General features: G+C 36.3%; 1 protein-coding gene across 1 annotated transcript; it reads left to right on the top strand.

Annotated features, from left to right (window-relative positions):
* Positions 1 to 8,778: 8,778 nt before the first annotated feature.
* On the top strand, positions 8,779 to 9,744 carry LOC142505031 (uncharacterized). Its single transcript, XM_075617856.1, has one exon. The coding sequence runs from the start codon at positions 8,779 to 8,781 to the stop codon at positions 9,742 to 9,744; it is 966 nt and encodes a 321-aa protein (XP_075473971.1).
* The last annotated feature ends 8,478 nt before the right edge of the window (positions 9,745 to 18,222 follow it).

Below are 18,222 nucleotides of genomic sequence, written 5' to 3'. Positions count from 1 at the left end.
AACTGAATTGTGTAGGTAACTGCATAATCAATTGGAACTGATCAATCTTACTGCAATCGGTTGAGATCTATCAGCTAATTCTATCGGCTGTGTCAAACTGATAAGATAGTGTGACACGTCATCAGTTAAGGAATGTAACTATCAACAGACAACTGTACAAAATAAGACTGTAACATGTAGTGGGAACGCAGCATATCAGCAAAGCTACAGTGTACGACTGTCAGAAGGATATTGACGTGACAAACAACGGATAGAAAGATTCAAACGCACTTATTGTTACCGTTGGAAGCAAAGCCTATAAATAGCCGAGAATAGCAGCTGAGAAAACAAGTGATATACAGAACCAAGTTGTTATTCTGCTGAAATCCTCACAAAGCTTTCTTTTCATATTCAAAGATTTCAAAAGCTCACACTTAGCGTATATATTCATAGCATTCAAGGGCTATATATATCTTTGTATTATTCGATCTTAAAGAGATCAGTTGTGCTAAGTAGTTTCAGATTGAGAACTGATAAACTGTATTGAAACTAAGAGTTTTACTTTGGCATTGTTAAGTCCAAAATTGAAGGGGGTCTGTACAAGTCTTGTATTGATCAAAGTCTTTTAGTGAATATCTTATTTTTTAGACAGAAGGTGTGACGTATGAGTGATTGAAATCTCCGAACCTCCATATATCTTGTGTCTCTTAATTTCAGTTAAATTCTATCTGTCAGTCAGTTTATTTCCGCACTTTGATTAGTTAACTGGTGGATAATGACATAACAATATTCCCGAGTTCAGCTTATCACTAAACTTAGTCATTATTCGAAAAGGTGATATAATTACCTAGTGTTTATTCAACTCCCCCTTATAAACACACTTTCACCTACCAACCGATCCTGTCGTTATGTGTGTCTGTATATGAATATAATGTAATTTTTATGATCTGCATTTATTTTCTCTCGCATATCTCAATCTCTATATGTATTTTATATCGTTTTAACTCTGATATTCTAAAATACATATTTTTTTAACACACGTTCAAAAATTATTTAGTATAAATAATTATTTTAATTTATCAACTAAATACTTATTCTTATTTTGAAGAACTATTGTATAGTGTATGTTAAGGAGTTTCATTTTTGGGTTAGAATTGTGAATTTTATGTCTAAGTCATTAATATTATATTACGACAATTCAGTTGTAGTATTTGTGACTGTTGGAACATTTCATGTTCACGATCTTGATTTTGATGTTAACAAAACTAGTTATTTTTTTCTAATGAATTTGTCTGTGCGCAGAAACTGGAACTGATCAGGATTCGAACTGATCAGTTATCGAGCAAGAACTTAAGCTATCGAGAAGCAAACTGAAAGCGCCAACTGATTGTCTAACTAAATCAGTTCAACTGAAATATCAAAAGACCAGTTCAACTGATTGTCCAGCTGATAGGCAGTTCAGCAGAAGACCTTCAGAAGCCTGAACAGCTGATGAAGAGTCCAGCTAACCAGTTCAACTGAAGCAGCAAAATCAGTTCAGCTGACGAGCATGAACTGATTTCATTGAACCAGTTCAATATCAATTCAACTAACCAGCTCATAACATTAGTTAGGAATCAATCAGTTTGCAGAAAATGACAAGCTTATTCAATGGAATCCAACTATGCGCATTGAGGAAAAGCTTGTGTCCATTCACAGGACAATAATAGACATTGCTGCAGTGCTTAAAGCCAAAACTTTTCAGAATGGTAGTTGGAAGTACAAGACAAATATCGAGGAACGAATTCAAAATGCAACGGATACAATAATTGAGCCTCACTGTACTAACAAGCTTCGCACTTATAAATAAAAGATGAAGATCAGCGAAGACAATAACAAGAAGTGTGTGAAGTTCTAAAGAGAAATAAGGCATGCCAACTGCTTAGCATAGAAGCAAAATTCTCAAGTGTGTGAGAACACATTCGTCTTGTATTCATAGTTCAGTTCTCACACACGCACACACACAATCTCTCACATATACAGAGACTTGTGCTTATTGACTAGATGAGTGAGTCTTGCACAAAGATGTAACACTTGTGTAAGTGGTCTGCCACACATAGATGTTAAACAAGTGTTGGCTGGAAGGTGTTGTCTTCAGTCTAGGCTAGGAGTTAAGTTAGGCAGTAGGGTAAGTCCTAAGCTTAGTAGATTTATACAAGGTGTTGTATAAATCAAAGTCTTCTAGTGGAACCTACCCGAGGTGTTGGAAGGGATGACGTAGGAGCAGTTGAAGTCTTCAAACATCCATAAAAATATCTTGTGTATTTAACTGCTTAACTTTCGTTTTAAAACTTATTTGATCAGTTCAAGCTGTTATTTGTTCAGTTCTCACCATAACTGAACTGATATAAGCAAGAACTAATTCCCTTATATCAGTTTGTAAGATCCAGGAAATTTAAATTTCGTAACATAAATGAATGCAATCTAGGGTTTTATTTAAATCATTTTTAATTGATTTTATGCATTTAATGCATAATTATTTCATGATAGGATTCATTTCATGATTATTTTAAAGTCTCACGCATTAGGGTTTCTAGTTGTATTTCGCGCTCGAACGAGGAACGGAGATCGGGGATATTCAGGAAAAATATTTTTATTGAATAATTTTTTTTCAAAAATGGGCCTTGGTAGGTATTTTTACTTGTCGGGTTCTATTTTTAGCCGGCACGCAAAGTTGAATGATTCAGAGAACTTTTTGAGGGCTCGGGCGATATTTTCAAAAACGTACCAAAACGAAATATTTTTTGGAAGCGTTTTTGGGATTTTTGGGTTTGGTTTAGTGCATAATGGGCTCAAAACCAATTTAACCCTTTTCAAATCCAATCTAGAGCCCATTAGTACTTTGTTCACTATTTAATTACTACACAAAACAAACCCTAAACCTATTCCCCAACTTAGCAGCTTCCCACCCCTATTCCATCAGTCTCCCTCACGCCATTTTCAGCAGCCAAAAACAGCAACCATCGACCCCTCTCTCTTTCTTGCAAGAAAACCCTTCCTCGCTTCTCCGGTGTTCATCCTACGCCCGCATCTTCAAGTTTTCTAGCGTAAAAACATCAAGGCACACTGTGTATCTCATTTTTCATAATTTACACCATGTTTATGCGTGTTTATGTATATATTTGCATGATAATTCGTTGGTCACCCATATAGCATCATTTTTGTAAAGGTTTTGACACGTATATGCGTTGAACTTGTGTGCAACTAATGTTTCCTTATTTTGGTGCGAAGGGATGCCGGTTTTTGGTCACTAAGGGGCTGTACTCGATGGTATGGAGGAGATAAGAAGCTAGTTTTAAGGGCTGGACGATGTAGGGTGGAGGCCGAGAGGTTTATTCCTTTGGGGAGTTTCGGTTTCTTAGGGTTTGAGGTGAAGGGCAGAGCCGGCTGTTCAAGGGCTTTCCTTAACCAAGAACCAGACCCTGGTGGGTCGAAGTCATGGTCCATGATGGCTTGAACATGGCTGGAAATGGCCTCGAAGTCACCCGATCGAGTTATTCAGGGGCACGGGTGAGGGGACGTTTGAGGGGCTACAAGTCCTTGTCAGTTGGGTCCCGTAGGGTCTGGTCTAAGTCCTAGGTGTCTTGGTTCGGCTATATTAAGGGCGGATATCGAGCTAGCGTCGAGGGATGACATTTAGGGTTTTCATGTGTGGAGGGCCGAGTAATATCCAGAAGCTGCAGGAGCTGTTAGTGGTGCTTAGTAGGCTGATGTATGAGTATTAGGTGCTGTTAGATTGTGGTAAAGGTTTGCGAAAAATTTGGTTAAGTTTCGGGTCGATTCGGATTGAAACCGGGGCCTCGGCCATAGTTTTAAAACTGATCAGTTAAGCTTTGAAACGTGCTCGATTTTACGTCTAAGAAATACTTTTAATTATGTTTTGGGATGTTTTAAGGAGTTTGGTAAGCTTCAGATCGAAATTTTGAGGTCCGGGGTTGAAACTGTCATTTTGGGTTTCCAGGGGCAAAATGGTCATTCTGCACCCGATGTGAGTTTTTAGTCCTGGCAACGGCCTGAGCTCAAATTTATTATGTTTTTAAATTTTTATGCATCATGTATATGATTTTTATGTAATTATGAAAATTACGTTGCATGCTTGATTTTAAGAAAAGTTTATGTACATGCATGTTTTATTAAGTGATGAATATGATGACATGTTTTTGAAATAATGGAGTTGGTTGTGACTAATACAAATATGTTAATACAATGATATGTAAGGCCAAGGCTCAGTGGGTGGATAATGTTGTGCTGATATAACCGCCGCCAGGTACTGCACTTACACGTAGATGGATTCATCGACTGACATGATAATACGAAAATCACAGCTGACGAAAAAAAATCAAATTAATAAAATGAACATGTATAGGGTGATATGATGATATGTGCTATAATTGTTATTATGTTTGACAGGTTAAGATATTGCATACGATTTTCCATGATCATGAAATGTATGTTGAATATGGTATTTTTCACTGCTGCATGATATGTGTGTATATATATATATTTGTTCTCACGGTACAGGTGTGTTGAGTCTTTAGACTCACTCGGTGAGAATGATGTAGGTGAGCATGTCAATGAGGGGACAGGAGGTGCCGAATTCTGAGTAGGTAGGGCTGGATGTGCGCACACGACCCAAGGACCACACTTTTATGTACATCACCTTTTTATGAGTTTGAGTGGACATGAACATTTTGATACGATGATTTTGTTCTGGTGATGCTTATCAGGATGTTTATTAGAGTTATTTTTATATACACATATTATGCAGTGTCGGCAATTTTAAACTGCACTAGTTTATTTGTAAAGAATTTATGATTATTTTTAAATGGCATATTTTTCAGTAAGGTTGTATGCATGCAAAATATTTAAATGTTTATTTTCAAAAATGTGAGCTTTAAAAAAAATATTAGCAGCATTTTAAAGTAGTATTCGTCACATTTCAGTTAATTAGTTTACACAAGTTAAAAGCTTTAAACTGATTAGCTTTCTTAACGAATGATTATTTCGAGAATTTTTCGCTTGGTTTAAACCAGACTCGATCTAATTCATTGGTGTTTACATTCCTAAAACACGAGCTATTGCAGCTCATTGAATTGTGTTTGAAGTATCTTCAAAGGTGCCCGAACCGATCCTATTAATTGGTATCAGAGCTAGTTGTTCTAAGAAGGACATTTGAAAGCTAATATTTTAAAATATGTTTCAAAATTGTATTTAAAATAGTTTTCAAAACACTCTTAAAAATTTTATGTGAGATTGTCGTGGGAATAAATAAGGTTTTTGGCTCTGCAACTAACTTTGTAGCCACTTCTCTCGACTCCACAACTTTGTTGTTTTAGCAGCTTGCAGGGTTTTGAGTTCAACTGACAGCAGAACAGCTAAACTGATCGATGGACAAGATTTCAGTTGCCATCCTGCCAGTTCAAGCTGATAAACAGACAAAACCCAGCTAAGCTGAAATGCTAGATGATTAAATTAGAGCTTAATCATCAGCTGTATACCGTCGCTTAACTGCCATATCAGATCACAGTAGATGATTAATGCGGTTCAGCATCAGTTGAGTTCAGTTTGAGTCAGCTTGACCAGTTAGCCAGCACAGAGATCAAGTCCAAGACAAATTAGCTGCTCTTGTGGCAAAAAGAGACTCAAAATCATTGCCGCATTTCAAAGCATTCAATTTGTCCATTTGTTGGTATAACAAGTTCTAGCATGTATAAACTAACTGATATTTGATGTTGTTTAAAATTTTCTATTATAGTAGCACTTTCCTTTAACAAATTTGGTTCGCTTAAATGTACAAAAGGGACGCGTATTTGATTAAATAAACATCATTTATCCAATTATTTTTTATGTAACTGAACTGCTATTTTCATATGTGTTGCCCGAACTGCTTGAATGTTAAATGATGCTAAAACTCATTGTTAAAATCACGTAAATGATTATATTTTTGAAGGGGAGTTTTTAATTCAATTATTAAGGAGGAGTTTTCTTTAGAATTATCCCTCGAACTGAAAAATGTTTTAAATTTTTTTTAACTCATTTTTAAAATCAGTTCATGAAGGAGAGCTTTCTTATCCCTCGAACTGAAAAATTCTTTTTAATCGTTTTAAATGTTTTTGATTCACAAATAGGGAGAATCAGTAAAATTTTAAATCGTTTTGATCACTCAAGTTTTGTGATCATAAAAAAGGGGGAGATTGTTGGAACATTTCATGTTTGCAATCTTGATTTTGATGTTAACAAAACTTGTTATTTTGTTTCTAATGAATTTACCTAAGTGCGCAGAAACTGAAACTGATCAGGATTCAAAATGATCAGTTATCAAGCCAAAACTGAAGCTATCGAGACGCAAACTGAAAGCTCCAACTGATTGCCTAAATTGAATCAGTTCAATTGAAATATCAAAACACCAGTTCAATTGATTGTCCAGCTGATAGACAGTTCAGCAGAAGAACTTCAGAAGCCCGGACAGCTGATGAAGAGATCAACTGATGAAGAGTCCAGCTAACCAGTTCAACTAAAGCAGTGAAATCAGTTCAAATGACGAGCCAACTGATTTCACCGAACCGGTTAAAGATCAGTTCAACTTACCAGCTCAGAACATCAGTTATGCATGAATCATTTTGCGAAAAACGACAAGCTTATTCAATGGAATCCAGCTGTGCAAACGGAGGAAAAGCTTTTGTCCAGTCAAAGGACAATAATGACATTGCAGCAGTGCTTAAAGTCAAAACGTCCCGAATGGTTGTCGGAAAATACAAGACAAATATCGAGGAACATACTTAAAATGCAACAGATACAATAATTGAGTCTCGTTGTACGATCAAGTTTCGTGCCTATAAATAGAAGATGAAGATCAGTGAAGACAATAACAAGAAGTGTGTGAAGTTCTAAAGAGAAATAGGGCATGCCAACTTCTTAGCATAGAAGCAAAATTCTCAAGTGTGTGAGAACACCTTCGTCTTGTATTCCTAGTTCAGTTCTCACACACGCACACAGAAAATCACTCACATATATAGAGAGTTGAGCTTATTGACTAGCTAACAGAGTCTTGCACAAAGACGTAAAACTAGTGTATGTAGTCTTTCACACATAGAAGTTAAACAAGTGTTGGCTGGAAGGCGTTGTCTTCAGTCCAGGCTAGGAGTTAAGTTAGGCAGTAGGGTAAGTCCTAAGCTGAGTGAATTTATACAAGGTATTGTATAAATCAAAGTTTTCTAGTAGAACCTACCCGAGGTGGTAGAAGGGGTGATATAGGAGCAGTTGAAGTTTTCGAACATCCATATACATATCTTGTGTATTTAACTGCTTAACTTTCGTTTTAAAACTGATTTGATCAGTTCAAGCTGTTATCAGTCAAGTTTTCACCATAACTGAACTGATATATGAAAGAATTGATCCTCCGTAAAATATTTAATCAATTTGCACAATTTAAAAGTTTAAACTGATTCGCATTCTTAACGAATGATTATTTCGAGTTTCCGCTTGGTTTAAAACAAAATTCGATCTAATTTGATAGGTGTGGTTATTACGTGTTTTATTGCATTAGTTTGTGTGTGTTTGCATTGTGCATGCGTACATTTCATTGACATTTTGTTCGTTTTAGAGTAAGCATATGCATTTTATCATTTCTCACTTGTGAGTGACAAATTTGCAGGCAAAATGACCGGAAAACCGAAATTGCAGCAAAGTGTGCGAGCCAAGGAAAAAAACTTACAAAAGACTCACCACTCGGGCGCGAGAGGTGATCCGAGCAGCAAATCTCCAGAGAGGATGGCGCTCGGGCGGTAATTTTCAACCGCTACCGCCCGGGCGCGAGAAATGCTTACCGAGAAGAAAACTTACAGAATACTCGGCGCTCGGGGGGTAATTTTCTACCGCCCGAGCGCGACTGCCGCATTTCCCCATGCAAGTTACAGAAGGTGTGGCGCTCGAGCGGTAATTTTATACCGCCCGACCGCCACCTATTTTTGGAAAAATTTCTTTGCCGATTCCTTATGGTTTAATTTCATCTAACCGAACCATGATAGATGCTGCGGCATGCGGAAATCTGTTGAGGAAAATGGCCGAAGAGGGGTATGAGTTACTAGAGGAGATGGCTACTAGCAGCTATCACCCTTAATCTGAGAGGAACACTCAGCGAAGGAATGCAGGAGTACACCAGGTAACTGATTTTTCAGCTATCACTGCACAATTAGAAGCACTTAACAGGAAAATAGACAACATGAACGTAAACGGGACAGAGATGCGCCTGCAAGAGATATTTTTTGAAAAATGCGGAGGAGAACACTATGTTAAGGATTGTCAAGACAGTGGTCCTTTCTATGTGAAAGAGGAGGCACCAGTGAATCAAGTGGGGATTCAAAACCGTCAGAAGAATGATCCTTATTCAAATACATACAATCCTGGATGGAGACAACACCCAAACTTCTCATGGGGTGTTCAAGGCAGTCAGGCTCGACCACGAGGAGGACAACAGTATAGTAAGCAACCGATGTATCGACATGAGCCTCGAGATGAGAAATCTAGTTTGGAGCAAATGATGTCTAAGTTCATTTCAGCCACCGAGACTAAACTGCAAAACCAGGATGCATCAATAAAAGGCTTGGAGAATCAGATAGGTCAGTTGGCTAAAATGATCACGAGCAGAGAACCGGGCACCTTGCCGAGCAACACGGAAACTAACCCGAAAGAGCAAGTGAAAGCCATAGCGTTGAGGAGCGGAAAAGTACTTGAACATGAAGAGAAAGAAAAAGAAGATCAATGAGACGGAGCGGTTGCACATCTATAAATAAATCTTCTAAATCTACACCCACACCAACTACACAATCTACAATTGCAATTCCCCCACCTTTCCCTGCAGCATTAAAAAAGGCTAAATTGGATGCACTATTCGGTAAGTTCTTGGAGGTATTCAAAGAATTGAACATTAATATTCCTTTTGCTGATGCTCTGATGCAAATGCCGAGCTATGCTAAATTTCTGAAGGACATTTTAGCTAAAAAGCGGAAGTTGGAGGATCACATGACGGTAAACTTGACTGAGAACTGCCCTGCATTGGTACAAAACAAGATACCACCGAAACTAAAAAAACCAGGGAATTTTTCTATTCCTTGCGTAATTGGTGATATTTTTTTTCATAAAGCCTTGTGTGATCTTGGAGAAAGTATAAATCTTATGCCGTTATCTGTATTCAGGAAACTCGGATTACGAGAACCTAAGCCAATGAGGATGTCCTTGCAACTAGCAGACAGATTTGTCAAATACCCGCGAGGAGTCATAGAGGACGTCCTGGTAAAGGTGGAAAAAATCATAATTCCTGCAGATTTTGTAGTACTTGACATGGAGGAAGACGTGGAGATGCCCTTGATTTTGGGGAAACCATTCCTTGCGAGTGGCAAGGCCCTGATTGATGTTCAAGAAGGGAAGTTGAGATTAAGAGTGGGCGAAGAAGAAATTACTTTTGACGTCTTTACTGCTCTTAAGCACACACTGTACACCGATAATTGTTTTAGAATTGATGATGTGGATTCGCTTGTGTGTAATTTTGTGCAGGAGGCCATGAAAGACCCATTGGAAGCCACCCTCACAACTGAATTGGAGGATGACGATTTGGACGAAGAAAAAGCTGAAATAGTGGCATACTTTAATGCCAACCATCCATGGAGAAAGCCAATGAGGATGAGACTGGAGGATTTAGGAGAGCCGCCACCGGAGCAAGACGAGTAGGAGCCTTGATCAGGGGAGTTCACTGTTTCCCTTTTCTTCGCGTTTTTTTTTTAATTTGAGTTTTTTTTCCTGCTTTATGTTTTATTTCTTACCGTTGTTTCAGTCTAGCATTTAGTTTGCAGTTTTATTCCGTGTTTGCATTCGTGTGTGCAATTCTGTGTTTTGTTTTTTTTTTTGTGCAATGGGAACATTGCACACCCTTAGTATGAGGGGGTCGTTTTTCGTATTTGTCTTGCATGAGTGTCAGATGACGGTGAAACTAGTAAATTGGTAGCCAAAGATGATTTTGGGCTAAATGAACAGCATGTTGCTTAGTCTTTTCACTCGTTATGAATCCCCCGGTGAATTGCAATCTTTTTATGCACACATAGTGGATTTTGATAGTGGTGTCGATGACAGTTAAGTTCAAAATAATCTGTGAGGGGAACTGGAGAAACATAAGATGCGAGTAGAACTTGAATGATTACCTGTTGAAATGAATGACCAACCATTAGCATAAACTCACATAGAAAATACTTCACCCCAATCGTGCATAGGACCGAAAAATTCATCCCTAGGCCAGATAAATAAACATACTCTATATCCCAAACCTAGGGAGTACGCATGAGAAAACTATGCGGCAAAAAAAAATTATTTAAAAGGGGATGTAAGGTGTGGGGGAGCCAAAAGGGGATGAAATCTTATCCCAAGGCTAAAAAGATGGAGATGTAAGGCGTTGAGGAATGTAAAAGAAAATTTCTGACAAGTGCATAGTGAAAATGATCTACGTACTCCCAATCTTTCTGAACCACGTGAGCATTTATGGCTATTGACTCCCTATATTTTGATGTTCAACTATGAAACTCTACCACTTTTTTTGTTTACTGGTTGGTCCCAAATGGAAACAGAACCCAGGAAAGATAAACTTGCGTGGACTTATTGATTCGGCGACCCACATGTTTTGCGAATAAAACTGTCTGAAACACAAGCTAGAAAAATCCACAGCACACACGACCACACTTTTTGGAAAAATATAAATGTTTTGTGAGGTTTTGAAAAGGGGTATTAATGGATGTTGTGTTTTGACTAACTAGATGTGGTTCACAAACCCGCTGAGGCAAGAGATGTCAGTTTGCTACTTCGTCATCAGTCTAGTTATTTTAGTGCTTTCACTGTGTGTTTGTTTCATGTTTTGGTAGTTGTCTGTAACCTATTTTTGCTTGAGGGCAAGCAAAAGGTTAGTATGAGGGGGTTGATAGGTGTGGTTTTTACGTGTTTTATTGCATTAGTTTGTGTATGTTTGCATTGTGCATGCGTACATTTCATTGACATTTTGTTCTTTTTAGAGTAAGCATATGCATTTTATAATTTCTCACTTGTGTGTGACAAATTTGCAGGCAAAATGACCGAAAAATCAAAATTGGAGCAAAGTGTGCGAGCCAAGGAAAAAAACTTACAAAAGACTCGTGCCCGAGCGGTAGAATTTCACCGCTCGGGCGCGAGAGGTGATCCGAGCAGCAAATCTCAAGAAAGGATTGCACTCGGGCGGTAATTTTCTACCGAAAGTTTTGGATCTGGTTTTAGAGTTTTTAGTGTCTTTTAGGTGTTTTTAAAATATGATAAAAAGTTGAGAAGATTTCGGTTTAGTTTCTGTTTAATTCGGGTTAAAACCGGGACACCGGTCCAAATTTTAAAACAATTCGGTTAAGTTATGAAATGGGCTCGAGTTTACATCTAGGGATACTTTTAATTATGTTTTGGGATATTTTAGCAGTTTGGTAAGTTTCGGATCAAAATAAGGAGTTTTGGATTTATTCGGGAGTTAATCACCGTACGAAACATTAATTAAGAAATTAAATTGAAACGCCTAGATTTAAGCTTAATAAAATTATGAGAAATTATATTTAAGCTCAAATAATTATTAGAAGTCTAAGTTTTTAAATTGGGAAATATTTGGTTTAATTCGGGATTAAAACGTCTTAATATGTTATATTTAAAGATTAATCTAAAAGTCATAGATTTTAAGCCAAATAAAAATATGGGAAAGTTCAAGTAGGCTTAAATAATTATTTGGGACATGTTAGAGTCAATGGAATTAAGAAAATGTCAAAGAAGTTAAATTTAACGTCCAGGGGTAAAATGGTAATATTTGGGTTTCCAGGGGCAAAAATGTCATTTTGCCCCCGGGTTGAGATTTTGGTCCTGGCAGCGCCCTGAGCTCATTTTATCACGTAATGTTTATGCATCATGTTTATGAATTTTTATGAAATTATAATAAATACGGTGCATGCTTGGTTTAAAGGAAAAATTACGTATATGCATGATTTTATTAAGTGATGAATATGATGACACGTTTTGAAGGAAGTGATTTAGTTGTGACTAATACTATGACACGATGACATGATGATATGATTGGAGATATCGTGAGGGAAAAGGCCCAGAGGGAGCCCGTTTACGGGAGAAGCCCCAGAGGGAGCCCGACGATCGTATTTCCATTGACATGATATGAGATATGATGAGCTGAGGCCCGGGCTCAGTTGGCGGGTAATGCTGTCGCTGATGTCCCCCGCCGCCCCACGGTTTTTATAGATGGATCCATTGATAGAGCTGATACGATAGAGCTGATACGAAAGTCACAACTAATGAATTGAATTCAATTAAAAGAAAATGTTTTAAGTTTATGATGACATGATGAGCTGTCTTGACACGTATATGATGATATGAGATGACATGATTTGACACGACATGATTTTACACGACACATTTACGTATATGATGAAATGAGATGACATGCTTTGACACGATATGATTTTACACAACAAGTTTACGTTATGCTTTTAAGTTCATGAAATATATGTTGAGTATGATATTTTTCACTGCTGTGTGCTATGTATATGTACTGCCCCACGGTTTTTATAGATGGATCCATTGATAGAGCTGATACGAAAGTCACAACTAATGAATTGAATTCAATTAAAAGAAAATGTTTTAAGTTTATGATGACATGATGAGCTGTCTTGACAGCGTATATGATGATATGAGATGACATGATTTGACACGACATGATTTTACACGACACGTTTACGTATATGATGAAATGAGATGACATGCTTTGACACGATATGATTTTACACAACAAGTTTACGTTATGCTTTTAAGTTCATGAAATATATGTTGAGTATGATATTTTTTACTGCTGTGTGCTATGTATATGTACTTGTTATTCATGTTACATGTGTGTTGAATCTTTAGACTCACTAGGCGTGTGGGATGCAGGTGAGCTAAATTATGAGGAGACTGGAGGTGCCGAACTCTGAGTAGGCAGACATGGTGGCGACACGACCCGAGGACTGCACTTTTTCCGCATTTTTGACTATGAGTGTTGTGAGGAGATGAATGTTTCCAAACATTGACGATTTTAAGATTTTCCTTCGTTCATATTTACGTATGATTCTGGATAAGTTTAATTATTTTAAACCGCGCTATTTTATGGTCAAATAAATATGATTATTTTAAATGTTCATTTGTAAATGCGAGTTTTTTTTTTTAAAAAAAATATATTTTCCGCACTTTTAAAAACGGGTAGACGTTTCAGTTGGTATCAGAGCCGAACTCTCTTAGTACGGTGTGGTTCGGGGACGAACCAAGCGGAAGCTGGTGGGCATGTGAGGCACGGAGCCGAAGAGGGCGGGGGTTGATCGTCGGTGCCATCAGTTGCACGGACAATGAGCGGCTCCTGGCAGACTTCTAGGTGGAGGGAACATGAATGAACCGATCCCACACGGGAATGAGAGGGATTCCAAGACTGTTCAATTTAATGGACTGTACAGTTGAAGATGATTAAAAGATTTGATTTGTACTACTCATATTACGAAGGTGCATCTTCTTTTCGGTAGCTCATCACATAAGAACTCCAAAGTTAAGCCTGCTTGGCTTGGGGCAATTTTGGGATGGGTGACATCCTGGGAAGTTTCCTAGGGTGCGTGTGAGTGAGGACATAAGCATGCTGGAAAGACTCGTCTTGGTACAGTGAGGACAGTCGTCAAATCTGGGGCGTTACATTTAATTACTTCATTGAGTAGAATTAGTTTGGCATAGCTCGAGAGAGTGTGTTAAATTGAATAGGAAATCCTGTCGGAAGCATACAGTCACTATCAAACGAATTAATTAATTAACGAGGGGTAGGTGAACTGAAATTCCCAACAAATTCATTTCTTATTGAATTTTAATCAACCATTTTAGATATTATATTTCATTATTTAATTATTGAATCTTTTTATTTGCATGTTTATTCGAGCATAGTAGTACTAAACCAATCAATCAAATTTCGTTGCTAACGATTGAATAACTGAAAATAATAATTGTCAAATACAGTCTTCAGTGGAACGATACTCGTACTCACGTACATTATACTATTATTTGACATCGTGCACTTGCGATTAATTTTTGAGCATACAAAATCATATTTTTATTAAGGTTTGCACAGTCCAAGTTTTGCTCGATCATAATTCATCGGTGTTTACATTCTTAGAACACGAGCTATTGCAGCTAATTGAGAATATTGTTTTTGAAGCACCTTCAAAGGTGCCCGAACCGATCCTATCAGTGACTAAAGCGGCAGTATAAGCCATGATCCGTTGGAGAATGTAATAACCAAAATAAAGTTGTCAATGAACACATTATTAATTAATTAATGATAATTTGACCTAGAGAGATGCAAATTAATATGTTTAAGGATCATATGATAATTAATGATGATATTGGTTTTAAAAAGAATTTTTGTATATACATTTGGTTTTGATTATGAAACTCATTGAGTTATGATATTTAGCATATTCAGTTATGTAATTCAGTTATCTTGAGAAAATATAAATTAAGTTGGACCTAAAATAAAATATTGGTTTTATTTATTAAGTTATTATTAAGAAATATGATACATGGAAAAAATACTCAATATAAGAGCACATATAGCCATGATTCATATATTTGTTTTTTAACTTTGGATGTTAATTAATTTCTTGATTATCTAGTTCATTGAAAATATGTAGACCAAGTGAGAAAGTTAGATTATTTTTATAAATATTATTTAATATATATATTGATTTGATTGAAAAATATTATCATTTACATCAATATCAATATAGTTCGGATCAATCGGCTCACGATCACTTATAAGCCCAAATCTTATAGAGATTCTAGGGATTTTATTTTATAATATTTGTGCTTATATGTAATTATTATCTCTAATTATGTGTTTGTCTGAATTAAGTTTATAATATTTGTACATTTGAATAAAAGAGGAAAACAAACATAATTTGGGAGATAAGATGATTTTACAAAACTTCAAAGGAAATAAAATACCAAAATAAAGGAAATAAAATATTTTTGTATTTTATTATCCTGGGAATATTGAAATTTTGAAAGAAAATCTATGCAGATCTTGATAAATAAAATCTCTACAATTTTTTGAAATAGACATGAGCTTCAAGGAGTTTGAGGATTTGGCCAATGAAGAAATATAAAGAGGCAAGACGTGTGCAGCAAGAAGGAAGGCGCAAAAAGAGAAAAAAAAAAAGAAGCGCAGAAGAGGAGTGAGGAGGAGATCAGAACAAAGGAAGAGTGAGAGGAGAGAAGAAAGAGGCGTGAGAAGAAAAGGGAGAAGAAACATACAGAGAAGAAAAGGAGGGAGAAGAGAGAGAATGGAAGGGAAGATGCGGAGGATACACACAGAGGAAGGAAGAGAAGACGGAAGTGCAGAACATAGGGATGAACAAAAGGCTACAGTGAAGACCACTTAAGACTACACGGAAAACAACAACAGAGAGGAAAGCAAAAGGCAGAAGCAGGATGAATTCCTCAACATACGCCAAAAATCACTGAGAATTCCTCTTATTCCTTCTTTATTTTGTTTTCTTCTATGAAATTAAATCTGAGTTTTCACATTTGTTTTGAATTCATGGAATAATTTTATTTAGACTAAGACCACGATAGGACCAAACAATACTTTGTTTGATATTTGGTTTATTTTCAATATATTATTTTTATTAATTTTAATTATTGATTGATGTTAGTTTAAAATTTCTTGTTAATATCTTGATAAACTATTTATATGTTTGTTCATTAGTCACGAATCGAAAGATGATTGTTTAATATTGCAACAAAGAAGTCATCAACAAATGGTCAAACTGACTAAAAATAGTATTCGGTTTCAGTGTGTGGTTTTAGGTGAAAACTGAAATTTCACGAAGATTTATTGCATTTAGATCTAATTAAATTCAATTATAAATAATTGGACTGTTGTATTTTAATAGGTTTATTAACTCGAGGAATCCTTTAATAAATAATTTTGGGATTTTACCGTGGTTGTCAAAATTTAAATAATTAATATAATTTTAACACGTGTCAACATAGTAGAGTTTGGTACCGTTGTGTGTCTTAGTTCTTTATCTAAATTTGAATCTCTCCTTGATCGTTGAATTAGTTGGTTTCAGTTGCAATTATTTTATTTAATAGTTTAGATTAATAATTCACATATCATCTTTTTATTTATTTTGACTAGCTTAAGTTAAATGATAAAAATTGTGGTAATTAAATATAAGTCTTTGTGAGATCGATACTGTAGAACCCGAAAAATCAGATTACGTATAAGCCATGCATAATTGCTATTATTTAAATTAAAAATGATTTTTATATATACATGAAGTGTTTAATTCATTTTAAAATTTTTTAAGTCAAGATTATTTATTTTAGACGCAGGAGTTTAGTTTTTATCTTTTCGGATAAATACGTGAGACCGGACCAGAGTTTGGGAATTGAAATGATATTAATAATAAGAAAATATCCCTAAATTTAATTTAAGTCAATGAATAATTTATTTTAATGATAAAGAATGTTTTTAAGATTTATTAATTTAATTGGAGTTAAGTTATTAAATAAGTTCTTTTATATCAAATATTTATTTAAAGCCTAAATTAAAAGGTGTAACCAATTGAGATAAAATTAATCTAGGCCTAACATATTCAAGAAATTATAACCTAACATTTTAATAATTAATTTTAAGATCAAGCCATGCCATGCAAGAAACTTTTATCCTAATTTAATTGATTAAGTCACTAAAATGTGTTTAAAACCTTAAAGATTTAAAATACAAGATTCAATCAACAATTTACCTTACTAAGTAGTAACAAATTTCGGCCACGCCGTAGATCAACTCACATATGTTTGGCAACTCTCCATTCTAGTCACCCTTCAATGGCCCTTCATGGTTTATTAATTCCCTCACCTTTAAATCACCAATAATTAGTAATTCAAGCACCATTATGCACCTAATTTCCCCTCAAACCACTAATCTAGCCTACCAATCCCACACATTTCATTCAACAAGAAAGGGAAAGAAGCAATTGATTGCCATTCAAACTCCTTACTAATAACTCCCATCTAAATGCCTTACAAGACTCATTTATCACCCCTAGTAGCCTTTACCTTCATTAACTAGCACTCCTACACCCTTACCTTCGAAATTTTAAGAGAACAGCAGCTAGAAATCGTGAGTTAGCAGCATGAAATAAGAAAGAAAAATACAACTCCGACTCTGCCGCGCCGTGTTCGTCCTATTGGTTTGTTTTCTTCAAAACAGATTTCCAGGCATGTATATATTGTTTATTTTCTCTTCAATCAAGTCCTATAGATATTTTAAATCATTATATGTGCAGGATTCACAAATCAAAACACAAATTTGACAGCAACTTTGCAAGAAATTCTGTACAGGCCTTCTTGGTCATTTGTTATAAGCTTCTCGGTTTGTGGTGTTTTGTTGATTCCAGGTAGTTGGTTCGGTCCCAGGCACTCAAGGCTGCATCTAGGCATGAATATGAGTGTGTTAGGATATTGTTGGTTCATTGATTCAAGTCCCTGCACTCAGGTTGAAGACTTGACAGCAACTTTCCCATAGTCTCAAGTTGAGTCACGATTTTGTTGTTTGGTTGGCTAAGGTGAACGTTCGAATCCTTGTTGGCCCAAGGCCTGTAACCATGGTTATAACCCTCCCTTAGAATGTCTAGGACGTGACCAAGATAACCTTTCAAGGCTTGGTTCACGGATCCATCAAATTTTAAAACAACAATACAAGTACGCCTCGGTTTTCTTCGCTTCAGGTTTGTGTGAGTGAGTTTCGGTTTTGGAGGGTTTGGGTGGATTGTTTTTGGCTTTTAGCCCTTAGCCATGGTTCACCAAATACCTTGTCATGTCTAGATCAAACCATGGTCGATCATATGGCCACTGGAACGACACGAGACAGCAAACAATTCAACACATCACACTACACGAAAATTGGTGCTCTCGGTTGGAGCTTTGGATTGTCCTAGGTATTTGCTTGGATTGTGTTTGGCCTATTGCCCTTAGCCATGGTTGAAGCCTCACCTTAGGATGTTGGTAAGAGACTCTGGTCGGTGGTCCAAGCCTTATGGCCATTAGTTTCATAAACTACACAATAGATGAACA

The sequence above is a fragment of the Primulina tabacum genome, chromosome 10, assembly GCF_025594145.1.
Source record: "Primulina tabacum isolate GXHZ01 chromosome 10, ASM2559414v2, whole genome shotgun sequence".
Classification (NCBI taxonomy): Eukaryota; Viridiplantae; Streptophyta; class Magnoliopsida; order Lamiales; family Gesneriaceae; genus Primulina; species Primulina tabacum.
Note: the sequence above shows the minus strand (reverse complement) of the source record. Positions and strands in the feature narration are given on the sequence as shown.